The sequence below is a fragment of the Maylandia zebra genome, linkage group LG7 (genome assembly GCF_041146795.1).
Source record: "Maylandia zebra isolate NMK-2024a linkage group LG7, Mzebra_GT3a, whole genome shotgun sequence".
NCBI classification, from domain to species: Eukaryota; Metazoa; Chordata; class Actinopteri; order Cichliformes; family Cichlidae; genus Maylandia; species Maylandia zebra.
In genome coordinates this window covers 59,376,701-59,393,171 of record NC_135173.1, presented here as the reverse complement: position 1 = coordinate 59,393,171, position 16,471 = coordinate 59,376,701, and the positions used below count along the sequence as shown (strand labels likewise).

General features: G+C 41.2%; 1 protein-coding gene across 1 annotated transcript; it reads right to left on the bottom strand.

Moving 5' to 3' along the window:
* Positions 1-1,994: 1,994 nt before the first annotated feature.
* uba2 (ubiquitin-like modifier activating enzyme 2) lies at positions 1,995-16,084 on the bottom strand. Its single transcript, XM_004564622.3, has 17 exons — positions 15,857-16,084; positions 13,121-13,204; positions 12,940-13,010; positions 12,770-12,834; positions 12,579-12,679; positions 12,252-12,373; positions 10,564-10,631; positions 10,281-10,402; positions 9,805-9,904; positions 9,177-9,328; positions 7,360-7,453; positions 7,077-7,189; positions 6,496-6,651; positions 5,710-5,806; positions 4,975-5,080; positions 4,728-4,870; positions 1,995-3,306 (listed from the first exon to the last, which is right to left on the bottom strand). Exons 1-17 carry the CDS (start codon positions 15,995-15,997, stop codon positions 3,101-3,103), a joined length of 1,941 nt encoding a protein of 646 aa, XP_004564679.1. The 5' UTR covers positions 15,998-16,084; the 3' UTR covers positions 1,995-3,100.
* Between the last annotated feature and the right edge of the window lie 387 nt (positions 16,085-16,471).

Here is a 16,471-nt window from a genome sequence, read left to right as displayed (position 1 = left end):
TTTGGGGGAATATGTTCAAACCTGGCACAAACATTCATGAGGTGGGAGTCAAGTCAAAGGTCACTGACCAAGCATGATTTAGGTCATTACTTAAGGATTAATGCACCAGTTATTAAAAAAAAAAAAAAAACCCCAAAAAAAACCATTTAATGCATGATTAATTGAATAAAATTAAGTGATGAAGTTTTACTTCTAAAAGGTCAAAGATCAAGTGCGGGCAGACAGGTTTCCGCATGTGAATGTTAATACTAACAGGGGAAGCTGCTATGTTTACACATCCATGAGGCTTACAAGGACCTTCCGTGCCACCACCTCAGCGATTGCGACTGTATTCATGGTTCCTGCACACAAACCCCACTTAAAATGCACCAAACCACACAGCACGAACATCAGTGTGCCTGAATGGTGATTGGGGATTAGAGATGTCCTCTCACTGACATCATACAGAGCCAAGAGTGGAAAAAGATGTTTGAAACTGAACATTTAGAGCAGTGTAAGGTCTGAGCTTTCAGCTCATATAGAATACTTGTACATTTTATTGACTTTATTTTCTGTCTCTTGAATCATGGAGCAGTGAACCTTTAGGCTTCCTGTACACATATAAATGTCCAATCTCTCTATTTGTTAGCCATAGTTCTCTTTAAAGTCTAGTTTAAAATAATTTATCCCTATCAACAAATCATACTATATAAGCAACACATATTATTATTTAGTATTTCTTTTTTATCCTACATTTTCATATTCTTATCTTAATTTTCTACTGGAAACAGTGACATTTAACCTAATCACGCTACATTTTCTTAAAACTGTTTATAGTAAAGTCTAGTCTCTGTTTTGCATCACAGGAATTTGGCTCATGCATATCTCATTCTTTAAAGACACTGTGAGTATTTAGCGCATATCCTGGAATGAGGGAAGGGTAAAAAGCTACAATCTGTTTATTTAATTTCTTTTATTCCAAATGGCAGTTTGCATTTTTTTCTATAAATGGCCTGTATCTGTATAGCGCTTTACTTCACACACACATTCACACACTGGTGATGGCAAGCTACATTGTAGTCACAGCCACCCTGGGGCGCATTGACAGAGGCGAGGCTGCCGGACCCTGGCGCCACCGGGCCCTCTGACCACCATTAGAATAGAATATGAGATCCATATTAGAATTATGGATCTCATATTATCACAGCCAAAGTTTCAGTTGATGATGTCAGAATATGTGCCGGACATCCCTGCAAGTGTTTCCTTCACTTGGGTCTGTATGAAGCCATTGAGAGGTTATATCGCTAATACAACCAACTCAGGCAACATGGTTATCATAGTTAACTAAGATTCAGTTCAATTCAATTTTATTTATATAGCACCAAATCACAAGCTGCCTCAAGGTGTTATACAAATCAAACTGAACTGAATTTTATTGCCCTAAAACTAAAAACTAGATGTAAAGAAGTACAACTAGATGCGAAAAATGCAAAGTAAAACCTGGACTTTTGAAAAAAACCCCAAAAAACCCCAAAACCCTAAATAAATTATGTTATGAACTCAGTAAACTAAAGAAAAATACAAAATATCCTTAATAAAGAAGAAATTTCCTCAGTTTTAGCATTTGTTTAGTTTGGTAATTTCGTATCAAACTTGTCAGAGACTTTCATGGATGTGTTTATTGACACATAGAGAGTCAGCTGCTTTAAAAAGTTGTCTAAATCCTGCTTGTCATACAAACTCCCATCTGTTTTCATACACTTGTCCAGTTCAGGGAGTCCACTCCTGGTCGATGCCAGAGTCTCAAAAAAACTGGCCTCTCATTTCCTGAAATCCCTCCCGACATCTTCTGTGCTGTTGTGTTGGTTTAATGATCTTTCTAAACCCTACACATATGAAGTGTTCAACCACAGAAAACCTCCTGGTCTATTTCAGATATACTTTCCCCAATCAGGGTTTCCATTACCAGAAGGCAACAGATTCACATGGACACAAAGACCTGACAAAACAGGAAGCATCTGCAATTTTTGAGTTTATTATCTTCATCAAATTGGTCCAAAGGGCTCTCATAGCTTTTCAATAAGTCAGATCACAATAAAACATGAAATTATGGACATCAACACAAGGGTTAGACGGGAGAAGACAGCAGGTCATGAAGTGCCCGTGGCTCTCACGTTATTTAAGTGCAGGACACTGCTGCCAGACAACCTAGTTTAACCTCTGCAGCATCAAACAGGACAAACTGCTGCTCTGTTTTTTAACCGTTTCTAGACTCAAACAGAGCCAAGAAAAATAAAACTGTAACATGTTTAACATTGAATTACTACTGCCTTTAAAAAGTGTACAGTTCAGTCATTGCCATTTCCCCAGGGAGGTGTGTTGTCTCGTCTCCGTGGCTGTTCGAGTAACTTGTTCTCTAAGAGCTGGACACCTCACTGCGATGAAGTGATGGAGGGCATGTTTACCTTCTTGGAGCCTAAACATGTCAGTTCTAGCAAAGAGGTAGCTAACAAACACCCCTTGGCACAAACTTGCCATCAGTGCCTCTGTGCTTTACTGACCTGCTGACAGACGTCAACAGCACCTACAGGCCAGCCCCTGTCCACACCCACCCAGACTGATTCAGCACAACCTGCCCCCCTAACCCCTCTGTCCCCATCTTCACAAAAACTGAGATCAATATTACAACCCAAGAAAATGTTTTGGTTTTTTAAATCTTATTCCTTTGAAACTTGACATCAAAGCACAAAAACACCCTGACTTGTGTAGCATGAGAAATACAGTACGTTTATAAAAAAATACAAAAAAAATGCACTTTTTGTTTATTTAACCAACAAGAGAAGTAGAAGTGACATAACAGGAAGTCTATGTATTTTTTTTCGTCAAAACTTTTCTCCCCCCCCGTAGGATATATTGTAGGATCTATTTACAGCATCATGTCAGAGAGTGGAGGGAGTACCAAAGCACAAACACATTTGGGGGGGGAAACTGTTGAAAGAGAAGCCCGGGTTGTAAACGGTTCTTCATGAAGGAGGTGTTTTATTTAAACCTACTGTCTGTCTCGAGTCAAAATTACGAGCAGTCAAAGAGTTTGCAGTCCCTCAGGAGAAAGGGAGGGGAGTTAGTCCAGAGCGATTATGTCATCGTCGTCATTGTTGTCGCCTGCCGATTGGTCTGTCCGTGGGCGCTTGGTGGAGGTCTCGCCAGTTTCGGCGTCTGAGTGCTTCCTCTTTGTGCCACCCGTCGCTGCTGCTGCTGCTGAGCTGGAAGCCGCCCCATCCTCCTCATCAGAGTCGACTATCATGATGTCGTCATCCTCTGACGGAGCTGAGATCGAAGAAGAAGAAACGATACAGGTTTATTTGCACAACAGAGAACAAACAACGATTGCCCTTTTAGACCGTAGTGCTCAAAAACAAGATAAATAGTAGAAAAAAGTAAAAAAGAAAACCAAGCCATTTATTTTGGTTGTTCAGCTAAAATATGTCCACTTATATTCACTAATTACTGCAGCGGTTACCCTAAAGTCTGGAGCAGGACACAGCTCTCACATTATGCAGTGCTGCAAGTGGATAGTGCTCCAATAGGGCCTAGTTTTTGCTGCACTGGCTTAGCTCGCTGTGTTAAGGAGAAAACCCATTTTCAATAAGACTAATGCAGAGGCTGGGATTGCCCCAGCGCTCTCTCCACTGGCATGTCTCAACAAAGCCTGGAACGCCCCAAAAAACTATTGAAACAAACAAACAAAAAAAACTTTCCATTCGATGGAGCTGATAAGAGGGACACTTAAGTGCTCATTTTTATTTATACTATCATTTCTTTCTTTCTTGTTAAAATAAGCTTATATAGTCATTTTTAGAATGTGTGTTTGTGTGCGTGATTATTTTAAAGTAAAACTAATCCATCACAGATTTACAGTACAGTAGTGACACTGACCCTTGGTTGGTCTTTTTGCCAAACCTCCACAACTGCCAGCTTATTCAGGACTGATCTGTTGAGCACACCTATCGGCTTGAGAGCTCAACTTCTGACACAGAACTAAGTCTCTTCTAACTGCTTGTGTCAAAGTGTATATATAATTACAAAAGGACAGCAGAAATGTAACATGAATGTGAGGTGAGCTTTTAGAGCACAAAAATAGTGTACATGTAGGCAAAGATGTGCTCTAGACGAAGAAACTCAAGAGTTGTTTGGCCATCACAGTGATGGGCATGCTGAATGTGTGTTTTCAGGAAAACACCCTCATGCCAACTGTGAGTCATGGTGGTGGAAATGTTACTGTTTGGGGTTGCTTAGCAGCCTTGCTGCGAGACAAACACCCAGAAGTCAGTGGACCACCAAGGACCAACTCAAAAAGAGGAAACCAAAGCTTATGCAATGAATAAGTTGAAGCTGAGAATCTCATCAAAATGTTGAAAAGCATACAGATAATGACAGCGCAATGGAAAACCCCGAAGGATCCCCAAACTGAGGCAATTTTGAATAAACTGGTCAAATTTCCCACCGTCAGATTCCGATTTTCCTTCAAAGAACTTTTGGCTTCTCCAAATGTCACACTATTAATATTTGTCTTGATTTGGACTAACATATTTCTGAAATCTGTATCTGTAGGCTTTTCTGTAGGAGGATAAACGTACTGAAAACGTCCACAGCAGTTCCAGAGGGCGTCACTTTATTATCATTTTTACAAGACTGTATGTTAACGCCTCCAGTCATGGCATTAGCATCGTGACCACTACGATGCTGACCTTTAGAGGATGTTGACGGCTGGGCGGAGTCCTTGTTGCCGTTGGTGATGCTATTAACCTCCTCTTGGTTAGTCTGAGGGGGTGGAGCCTTATCTGGGGCCTCACCTACTACCTCGAATTCCACATCCCGCTCTAGGTCCTCACTGCCAATAAGGAGAGATGCACACACTTTTCAGCTTTGGTCCCTTAGAGAGGCTGACTGTAAACTGTGAATTTCATTCATGCGTTCATGCACACAGGTACATACACGTGCAGGACATTAATGAGGAGTGTGTAGTCTTGGAGGAAGTCGTCAGCTTGGAGCCGGCTGCCGTTACGGATCCCAAAATCAGAAAGAAATTTGTTGTTGTTGCCTGTGAAGAGAAAGAATAAGTATAAATGTAAGGAGAATGCATTCTTGAACCTATAAAGACCGTAAATAACACAATTTCATAATTTAACTACCAACTACTAACTAACTGTTAGTAGTTAAATTAATTCCTACTATAAAAAAGTTATTATACTCCTTTCAAACACTGTATCAGTTTTATCATTAAAGCTGTTACAAATTAAAACGGAGATCCAGCCGACTAACTGAGGCGTTTCTGTTTTTGCCCTGGAATGACTTTTACCTACAGACATCCTGACAAATGCTATTAGAGCACCCTCTTCTGTCCATATGGACACTTTCCACTTGCACTAAATGAAAAACAACTCCCATCTATATCTCTATAGGCAGATATTATCTTTAGCATCATTGTCTGGTACGTTTTATTTTGCACTCCTGTCTTGTGGGTAAATGATCTTACTCTTGCCTGTCCCTCTTCTTTTGGTCTGTCCATCCAGTCTTTCCTTTTTACCATCTCTCTCTAGATCTCCTTTGAGATGTGATTACAACCATCATTTTCATCTTTTCTTCTCTGCCTTGCCTTTTCCTCTATCCTCTAAAAGCCCCCGGTCAAAGCTTAAAGTCTTACATCCCCCCCGCCCCCTTCTTCCTTACCCTCCGTCTCTCCTTCCTCTGAGGAAATGAGGATGGTTCCCTTTCCATCTTCTATCTGAACGTCTGGAGCCACCATACCAAACCTCTCCTTCACAATCTGCACAGAAAGACAAGGAACACAAAGTAAAAAGTAAGTAAAACAACATCCTGTCATGAAAAAAATGACATTTTTGTGACGCTTTACAATCCCATGTAAAACTAAATACATCCTTACTGCTTTCATAGGAATTACAGTATAGTAGCAGCCAGGCGCTGATAATCATATGCACTTGATTAACTGATTATTAAAAGCAGTGTTTACTGAGCAGTAATACACTCTCACTAGCACATTTATGAGCTTCAGTTCAGGAAGAAAAATGTGAGTCTTGCTCAACAGTTGATCGTTTTAAGATATCACAAAGACATGTCACATTCCATATGTCATATTTCTATGGGCCAGTGAATTACAATGGAGGCAGTGAATTAAGGTACTGGAGCTCTTTAGTTAGAGGCTTTTCCCCATTACCTACAAATGCACTTAACCTGCTAGATGTAATTGAACTGACTCTAACCAGATTTCTGGGACCAAAAACTTTAAGCACCGGGAAAGATTCATCAGTGGGACAAGGTGTAATCTGTCACGGCAAGATTTTACGATTCTACAAAAGCATAAACTGACACAGTCGATACTGGAAACTGGTGCAGTCTGAACAAGGCAAAGGAAAGATGTCTGACAGGATAAGCGATGCTCAGGAATTTTACCAATTAATGACATCGCCTTCGATACTGGACGTGTTGTAACATTACCTTGTCTTGCAGAGTGAGCACCATGGTTTTGTGCACGTTGAGTTTGACCGTGACTTCAGGTTTGCTGGCGCAGACGTAGCAGTTAGCGCTGGGCGGGTCTAGCACGCAGGGGACCAGCAGCTTCTTCCTGAGATTGGGGCACTTGTTCAGGAAGATCTGATGCAAGAAAAAATAAGATGGACATAAAAAGAGGCTTATTATAGGAGCCGTATTCTAGTTATGACAAACTCTGGTGTAGTGGCTCTTAACATAAAAAACTAGGCTGCTCTTTGTCGCTTGTGTATGAAAGTTGCACAGGACAATAACAAAAATATGCAGGCATAAAGTCAGAACAAATATTTGACAATATTTTTCAACATTACACTTAAATATACTCCCCCATTCTAGGTTGCTTTAGCAAATCACACCTTTTAGGAGGGTGAACATACTGGTCTATTACCACCTGTGGGTTGGACAAAATGCTAAGGCATTTTCATCTAACAGTGTGCATTAAATTTGGCATCTGAAGCCAAAGGCAGTAGGTACACAAGTGTCAAGAGTCATATATGATCCACTGCTAAAACAGATAACAGCAAACTGACCGTGCGACAGGATTCCAGTTCCCCAGATAAAATCTTGAGCCCCTCCAGCACGATGAGTCCAGCGATGACAGCATTGGTTGTGGCAATAGCTGGGATGATGTTACCTGCCATTGCTGAAGAGAAATTAACAAACACATTTAGAATAGAATAGAATAGAATTGAATAGAATTCAACTTTATTGTCATTGCACATGCACAGGTGCAAAACGCATTTAGATTTTTGGTACTGATTTGTGAATAAAAACTCTGACATGACTGTTTTGTAGCCTTTGTGCGTGACTTACACTTGACATCAAAGCGACTTTTCATGTTCATACTGAAGATGTGCATACGCAGGTTGGCTGCTGCAGTAACAAAGTCCATGGCTGGAGGGTCATCCTGACAGGAAGAGGAGAGGGAGACAGGTAGAGCAGGGTGATAGGACCAAAAATATTTATCACGATATACATTTGAAAATTTGCGATAACGATATAACTGACGATATAATTGACACTACACAAAATACTTTACAACTCCACAACGTTATTAGTGCAAAAAAAAAAAAATCAATGTATTTTCACTTAAACAAGCAGCTGTTTTTTATGTGCATTAAAGTTATATAAAAATTTAACAGTGCAAATCCAAATTTCTTGCAGACAGTTTAACCAAAAAGGCATTTCCAGTGGAAATTGGCCGACATATCCTCAGCATAACCATGTATAATATCACAAAACTGCCACAAAGCAGATAACAAATAACAAAAAAGGTTATATACACACAATACGGTAATATTATGTTGAAGCTCATTACGTATCACTCCGCGAGGCTCCTACCTACGATAGTCGTAGTGCTCCGACAATCCATCAAGCGGTGCGGGTTCGTAGCTCAGCAAAGTCGTACTAAAACATTTGACAGATTTTCGAGCGCCGTGTACCACATAAACTCATTTCGAGGTCAGTAAACACAACCAGAATTCATACATAAGGCACACGGGATTATAAGGGGCACTGTCGATTTTCAGAAAAATCAAAGGATTGATTTTAAGTGTGCCGTATTTTCCATAAACCACGGTAATAACGACGGTCCGCTAGCATGTGCTACCAAAAATAGTGCTTTGTTGTGTATCTGACGGACGAAAGCTAAACCAGTTCCACACCACTGAAGTTGCAGCATTTTTACAAAACAATTCTGGTTCATCCGTTTCATTCAACGATCCACTTTCACCCTTCTCATTCTCCTTCGCCGCTGTGCTTTTTCTGGCATGTGCGTATGAAAACAAACAACATTATACCGGTATTACCGTGAACGGTATGATATGACCCAGCATTAGAGGCAGGTATTCATCATCTGTGTGCAGCATTTCATTACATCTGGAGCAACTTTCTACTGGAGTAACATTGTATCTGCTGGCTGTCAGTTTGCAAAGCCATTCAGATGAATGTACAAAGTACAATTACTATACTAACATACCAAATGAAACCTGCCCAACAAGTGAAGCTCAGCGACCAGGGTTGACTATTATAATGTGTACTTATTCTGGCAGCCAGCAGAGTGCAGCACTACACTCACAACGCATACTCCACTGAGTGAATGGGCTGTTTTATGTCCACCAATTTTCATTCATTGTCTTAATACATCTTTATTGTTTCTGCAATACAGTCATACTGTGTCATTTATTTAAAGCACTGGCTACATTGTATGTTTGAGCATTTTAAAAAATATTACACTCAATTATGCTCATAGGTCCCGTTAAGCTCATTTCCAACACCATATTTTTGGACTGTAGAGTAGCTTTGCATGAATAATCATCTACTTCATTGACTAAAACAATTTTAGCTCCTCTTCCTTCAAGCCAACTTACTTCTGACTGGCTCACACTACACAAAAATAGATTTGAACAGTAGGTTTGTTGGGCTTTTGTGTGTACTGCCAGAACTATTTTCCTGGGATTACGGATAGCCACTCTCATTGACATGATACAGAGTAGAAAAAACAAAGACTGAGTATCCAGAGCAGTCTGACCTCATTTTCAAAGCTGTGGGCATGTTTCATACAAGCATCCACCATTTTTATATGGAAAAATCAAGTGAAAAACTAATTCACAAGAACGTCTTGTCTTTACCTTATCCCAGACCAGCTCAGCACCCTCGCCCTTTTCCTGCAGCTGTGAGCGGAGCGTCTCCACGCTGTGCTGGAACAGCTGGCAGTAACCCCAAACATCCAGAACCTGCTGGTCCTTCAGACCTGAAGCTGGAGTCCCCTCCTTAGGACACTCTAAAGCCAAGAGAAAGGCACACAATATTGTGGTTAATGAAGCCTTTAAAGCAGTGACCCTTTTTATAATTAATATAAATCTGACATCTCGCAGTTATGTTCCTTGTGTAAGCGAACTGTAAACATAAGTAAATTCCTCCACAGGCTGCACGCTGTGCAAACAGCTGTTCTTTATTACATGTGTCATGTGCTTTTGTTATGTTTGTGAGGACACAAAAAATATTTGCTTCGTTTAAACTTACAGCTAATGTGCAGCTCAGTATCTTCCCAACAAAAAGAAGCTGGACATGTTCAGAAGTAAAACTTATACACAAGTAATAAACTCACAATTTAAAATATTTCGAGTTCTTTTCTCGGTCTTCCTGACTCAAACAAGTTGAAATATGGCCCCTAAACACACATGCGCGAGCACAGGTAACGCCAGGTGATGCTGAAAGCCTGGATGGGCTTAAGCTCCGCGTGCATAAAGGACATACCACTGTTCTCTAGCTGGTGCCAGTCTAAAGGTGTAGGAGCTTTCCTCTTCTTCCATAACTTGTCCATGGTCAGAAGGTACATGATGTCATCTTTGAACAGCTGGAAAAAAAAGGAGCAATCATAAACAACTACTCTACGTCCGTGGTGATGCTATGCTAAATGACTAAACTCTAGGATTCTCAACATTTTCTGCAGCCCACATAAGGACAGAATGATCGCTTCTTCAACGGTTGTGTTCTTGACGAATAATCTGCTAGTTTTTAAAGGAGAGGGGAAAAAAACTTGAAATTTAACTAGTCTAAAAGAAAACAAACAAATATTTGCCAAGCAAACTGTGTACTTCGGGTGTAATATGAAACCATTAATTCCTTTCCTCATTAATCTAACGTTCAAATACGTCGAATAGCAAGGGCAACCACCAGTCTACTCAACATCTCGTGCCCATCCCATTTATACTCGCTTGCTTATTTATTACCTTATTGAAGAGTTTGACAGAATCATATCCGGTGGATCGAGCCCATTCCTTGGTGGAAACACGCTTGATGTCCCCATCCTTATCTGAAGCGGTGGCACGAGCCGCCGTCTCTTCGGGATTCCCTTTTAACCGAATTCACAGCTTTTACACAGCAATTAATTTTAACCTACGTTAATATTCATCCTGCTGTGTGACCAAACAATCAAAAAGGATCCCCGCAAAAACCAAAACAGGGAATTCAAAATTGTGAATCCACATTAATGCCACTCTCTCTCTCACTTACATGCAGCCTCTGGGTCCGCTGTGTCCGGCGACACCTCTTGATCTGCATCTTCTTCTCCAAACAGTTGACTGTAGTGGCAACATACAAACAACAGAAGATGACATCATCACACAGCCTATTATCCGCTGATGATTCTGAAAGATCATCTGATGGTTTAGAAATGGTCATATCTAGATTAGTGATTAACAACTGACGAGGTCCCATCTAATCGTAAGACCTCATAGCACTGAGTCACTCCAACAGTGCACTTTGTTCTCAGACTGCTGATTTACTTTTGGTCCCTCAGATATTTGTGTGGGAGGCAGAGCCTCCAGCTTTCTGTCTCCATCCCCTTACTCCCAGATGGTCACAGCAGAAGGCTGCCCCTCCTTGAGCCTGATTCCACTGGAGGATACTTCCTGTTAAAATTTAGTTTTTCCTTCACACTGTTGCCAGCTGCTTGCTTATAGTGGGTCGTCTGATTATTGGGTTTTCTCTGTATTATTGTAGGCTCTTTATCTTACAGTATAAAGCACCTTATGGGCAACTGTTGTTGTGATTTGGTGCTATATAAATGAAACTGAATGTAGTAATTTTCATACACGTGCAGGAACAGTTTAATCAAGATCACACTCTACTCTACGTCCAGTCTTAACTGGAAAAAAGATAAAACCGCGTGTGTCAAAAACTGCACGCAGAAAGTGATCAGATCATGCAGAAAATATCCGATTGTTCAGTCTGACGTCACTAGCTGTGTCTGGGTCTAAACTCCGCTGCAGCTCCATATATCAAACGATCACTGTGGCATTACTGAGAGTTGAAAAACTGTCTAAAGTCTTTCATCTTTAACATCCAGGCATCCATGAAAACGGAATTTATGACATTTAACGGAGTTAGAAGTTAGCAGGGAGTTAGCTCGCTAGCTTCTATCTAAATACAATATAGCATGTCCTGACTGCGGGGTTTTGGAAACAAATTAAAACGTACAGCTCTGTTATCACTTCCAGCATAAATGAAGACAGAAAACTAAACAGCAGTGACGTTTGTAGGGTTACTGAAGTTTGGCTAGCTGGTATATAATGATGTGCTACGTGACCGCTAGCGACACAGCTATGTTAGCATAATATAAACAAGCTAACTTTTTTTCCACTCGATAAAAGTTAACGTGAGTGTTCTCGGTGGTCAGGAACAAATGTAATTGCATGGCAGGATGCTGTAAAAGGACCAAACTTCAGCCAGGAGAACAACTGAGATAATCCATCCACAATACGAGGTTAGTCATTCATGCTGCTGCATGGGCTGGGCTGTAGTTACATCCTAAGGTTTTAAAAACTGAGCTTAAATAAATGATTAGCGGTAATAAAAGCCGAGGGAGGTCAACAGTGATCACTGACTGTTTTAGGAGCTTTTTGAGATAAAATAGAAGAAAATACATAACATTAAACATGTTAACAACACAAAAGCCATATTAAACGCAGACTACTTTAGACCCGGAAGTAGGATTCGTCGCGTCATCACTGAACAACCGGATTTAGAGGTAGTGAGGCACAGTGGGATCACATTTCATGATGTGTTTTTCACCTAACCTGTCCTCTTCCTGCAAGATCAAGCCTGGCAAAAGCCACTAATATTTGCTAAACTAATACGCAGACTGCAATCAAATGTAACTTGAAGCCCAAGAATGCATGCGTAAAAAGAACACGGCTTACTTGAAGAGATATTTGGCCCAGACGATGCAGTGAATGGGCTCAGATGGTGTGTTTCTTATGGTGCATCCTGGGAAGGTCTTCTGTGCTGGTTTCGGCTGGCACTCGTAGCACTCTGTCATTCCCTGGGTAAGAAGCAGCAGAGAAGAGACATGTTCACCGCCCTTGCTCAAAAATCTGCAGCACAGATCAAAATCAAGGCCCTTGATGAATTTTAGTCTGACCCCCATTTCCCTTTGGGTTCTTGGCTACCTTACACACAATGTAAAAAGAGCTTAAAGACATGCAGCCAAATTGTTGGTTCTCTGTGTGAAAAAATATCAGTGCTACCTTCTTGATGACCGTGACCTGTCCCAGGTATCCAGCAGTGCCACTCTCTATCAGAGGGATATCAGCTGCCAAACACATCCTGTTGACATGGTTACGGGCAGCTGGGGAGGCAACACGTGGTTTTATTTACCTCATTTGAAAGCGTTAGCAGTAAAAGAAGATATTTCGGTAATGCTGTAAGACGAGGGTACCTCTGTTATCCAGGGCGTTCATCACAAGCATGAATTTTCTGAAGAACTCCACGTTGTATTCAGGGCTGTTAAGGAAAAAACAAACCACGGTCAGTCCCACATCAGTACATTCTTGAAGGAGCTAACCTCAGACTGACCAAACTGTGAAAAAAAAAGAGAAAGAAACGTGCTTCATGATGCTGTCGTGGTATGCAGTGATGTTGGCACTGGGGCAGAACTGCAAGGCGCTCTCTTTGGCCACCTACAAGACAACAAGAGTAAGGGACGGATGTATAAAGTGCACAGAGGACGTTTAAAATAGCAGCTCAGACAGAACTCTGCAGCCTGCAGGACCAGAGGTGAGTTACATACCTGTGCTTTAGACTTGCCTACATGCTTCTTCTGAAAGAGGAACTGACGGTTCAGGTTGCTGACATCAATTGTGTCCAAGTCAATCTGCCAAAATCAACAGGGTTGTAAAGTCAGTCGAGTCCAATCCAACAATCAAACACTTTTCTATTTGTTTGAACAGAAACGCCTGCTAGGTCACAACAAACAGGGGTAAGTCAGTGCGACAATCAGAGGACTGCACGAGCATTTTAAACACCAAGAGAAACAAGTAATTCTCTGCTGAACGTCTTTCTTTTCATATAACTATTTTACTGCATTTTAATTGTTCTAGATTTGCATTAATGTGTTTTCTATGTGCTGCGTTTGGATACAAAGTTAGAGAGGCAAGACTGAGATAGTTTGGACATATGCAGGAATAGATAGATATTGATATATTGGACAAAGGATGCTGAATATTGAGCTGCCAGGCAGGTGAGAGGAAGACTGCAGAGAAGGTTTTGCACAAGGTTGGTGTGAGAGAAGGGGATGATAGGGAGAGGGTGAGACAGAGTGTTCTGTGTGTATAGCACTGCTGCTAATTCAGTCGGTGACAAATAAAAGTTTCACAATGTTATCTCAATTCTAGCCAAGAGGTTAATTAAATTATTTAAACAGTAGCTGGTTAACTGCTACAGGATTACAGGCACAAGCAGCAAAAAAACCTCACACAGGGTGTTTGCAGGTACCACTGAGATGATGACAGTAAAGTAAAAGATAACCAGAAGACTTTACGACCTGTCGTTGACCCTTTTTAAGAGGGAGAGGCTGTAGTAGCCTTAACTAATGAAGTCTGTGGTGGATGCCAGATGACAAAAAAAATGAAACTGTTTATGTAAAGAGCGAGGACAGACAGGATGGATTCTACTTTCATAAATAAAATACTGCAGCGCCGGTTATTTTGGCTGCAGACATTAAATGCACGCAGTCTCATGTTTGACTCTGGGAGACTGATACCAGCAGGATAAGAGAGAAGGCGAGCACAGGCTCAAACAATGTCATCAAGAGTTTACTGAGACAAACTAGACACTCCTGACTTTTCTAGCTTATCATGTCAATGTCATTCTCAAATGTCCCCCAAATACAGGACACTACACTCAAGAGAGGGGTAAGCAAATCTGAAATCAATCTGCAGGTTCTTATTTGGTTGTATCAATTATAATGTTACCAAAAATATAATAATTAAATAAAGAAATACAATAGCGTAACCAGTGCAAACTGCTTCTAACAAGAACAGAATAAGGAATAGGAGCAAACTTGAGACATCACTCTCTAGTTTGAAAACCAGAAGCCTCACAGACCCTCAATGGTGACAAAGTTCAACGCAGACCTTGTCACTGTGAAAAGGAAATGTCTGCGTTCCCACTACATTTACCCAGCTTCCTGAAGAGAATGGCACTTGCCGAGGTCATGTAGGACCCTCAAAACACCAAAACCTACTTTTGGGTACTCTCTTATTCACAAAGGGTTGCCACAGTGGGTCAATGCACATCATTTGATCAGATCTATTGCTTGTCAGGCAAATGTGTAAACCACTACTCTATGGACAGTGACAAAAGAAACAGAGGTCAGAGGGTGCCCTGACACATATAAGATCTGTAATAGGCACAGTAATGCAGTAGTTAGAAATGTCCCCTCACAGCATGCAGACTTCTGGCTGAGGTGACTGTGTGTTAAGTTTGCATGCTCTTGCTGTTCACTCTGGCTTCACAGTGAAAAGATATGCACATTATGTTAATTTATTATTCTAAACTGACCATTGATTTGAGGTTGGTAAAGAGTTTTAAGTGTATAGATTATGATGCCCAAAGAACGTATGGTTAAGTGCCCGAAGTGTTAATTAATAACAACTTAATAATATAATAACTGGTAGTTGATATAGAAGTAAGCTCTAATTGTTATACATAATAAATCTCAACAGTTCCAAAGTGCTCTTGCCATTTCCATTTTCAGTAACACATTTCTTAAATCAATGTGGTGGTTGTGTTATATCTTAGGTACAACAGTGTGATGACAATACAGTGTGCTTGGTGTTTTTTCCTCCTACCAGTGTTGTGAAATTTAAAGCCTCTATTTATTAATGTCAGATTGGCCATTTATGCATTCTGCAGTTAAAAAAATGAAATGGTACAGACACAAAGGGGGGGGGGGTCCTTGGCTCTAAACCACACAGTACGTAAGGGAGAATTTAATACACAATTTAACAGCACTTTCTGAGCACCCGTGAACTCCTCACGCTCAGCCCCCAACCAGCACGCACATACATTCTATGAATAAAGAAACTGAGCGTTTTGCGTTGATAGATACAGTGAGGATGTTTTTTCCCTATAATACACCGTCCATGGCTAAGCACGGAGATGTCTAAGCACCTCCATGGTGGCACACAGCCCGCGGTGTCCTTACAAAGAAGTTGACTGGCTAACTTAGCAGTGATAATGGCGCCAAATATCCCGGCTACATCGCTACGATCTTGTTCGACTTTTTTCCACCCTCACAGATAGATATCCTTGCCGGTCCATTTGACGCTGTTCACGCGGTGTTAACAAACCACCAGCGAGATAGTAATACAGCTCATCTTTGAATGCCACGTCTCAGCAATTAGCCTGAGCCCACACGTCTCCTCTTGACACACTCATTGCAGCACAAAGAACCAGTTAGCATGCTAGCCGGCTAGCTACCAAAGACACAGCCACACAAACAAACAGCGTGAACGGGACGGACCACTTCGATGTTTTTGAAGCCGGTGAGTACAAGGTTCTTCAGCAGCTCGCAGCCGATCCCTCCTGCTCCCACTACCAGGACCTTGCAGGTGGAGATGGAATCAGCCAGCTCTTTTCGGAGGGAACCCACAAGTTGGACCATGTTGATGGCTAAAGACAGAACCTGCAGCTCCCGGAGGCTAGCTGTTAGCTTCTTCTTCTACACAACCCAAGACCCACCCACTTCCGGGTCACACACTTTTTCTTTTGTGAGAAAAAGTAGTAGTTTGTCATTTTAGCGCCCTCTTCCAAATGCCACTAGTATTTACGATATAAAAGATAAGGCTTTTATAATAGGGATTCGCAATTCCAGGCTTCAACGGCTGGTGTCCTGCAGGTTTTAGATGTGTCCTTGATCCAACACAGTTGATTCAAATGGCTAAATTACCCCCTCAACATGTCTTGAAGTTCTCCAGAGGCCTGGTAATGAACTACTCATTAATTCAGGTGTGTTGACCCAGGGTGATATCTAAAACCTGCAGGACACCGGCCCTTGAGGCCTTGGAGTTGCCCACCCCTATTGTATAAGATATATATAAGATAAAGCTCCTTGAATAGCATTGTCTAAATCTAATTT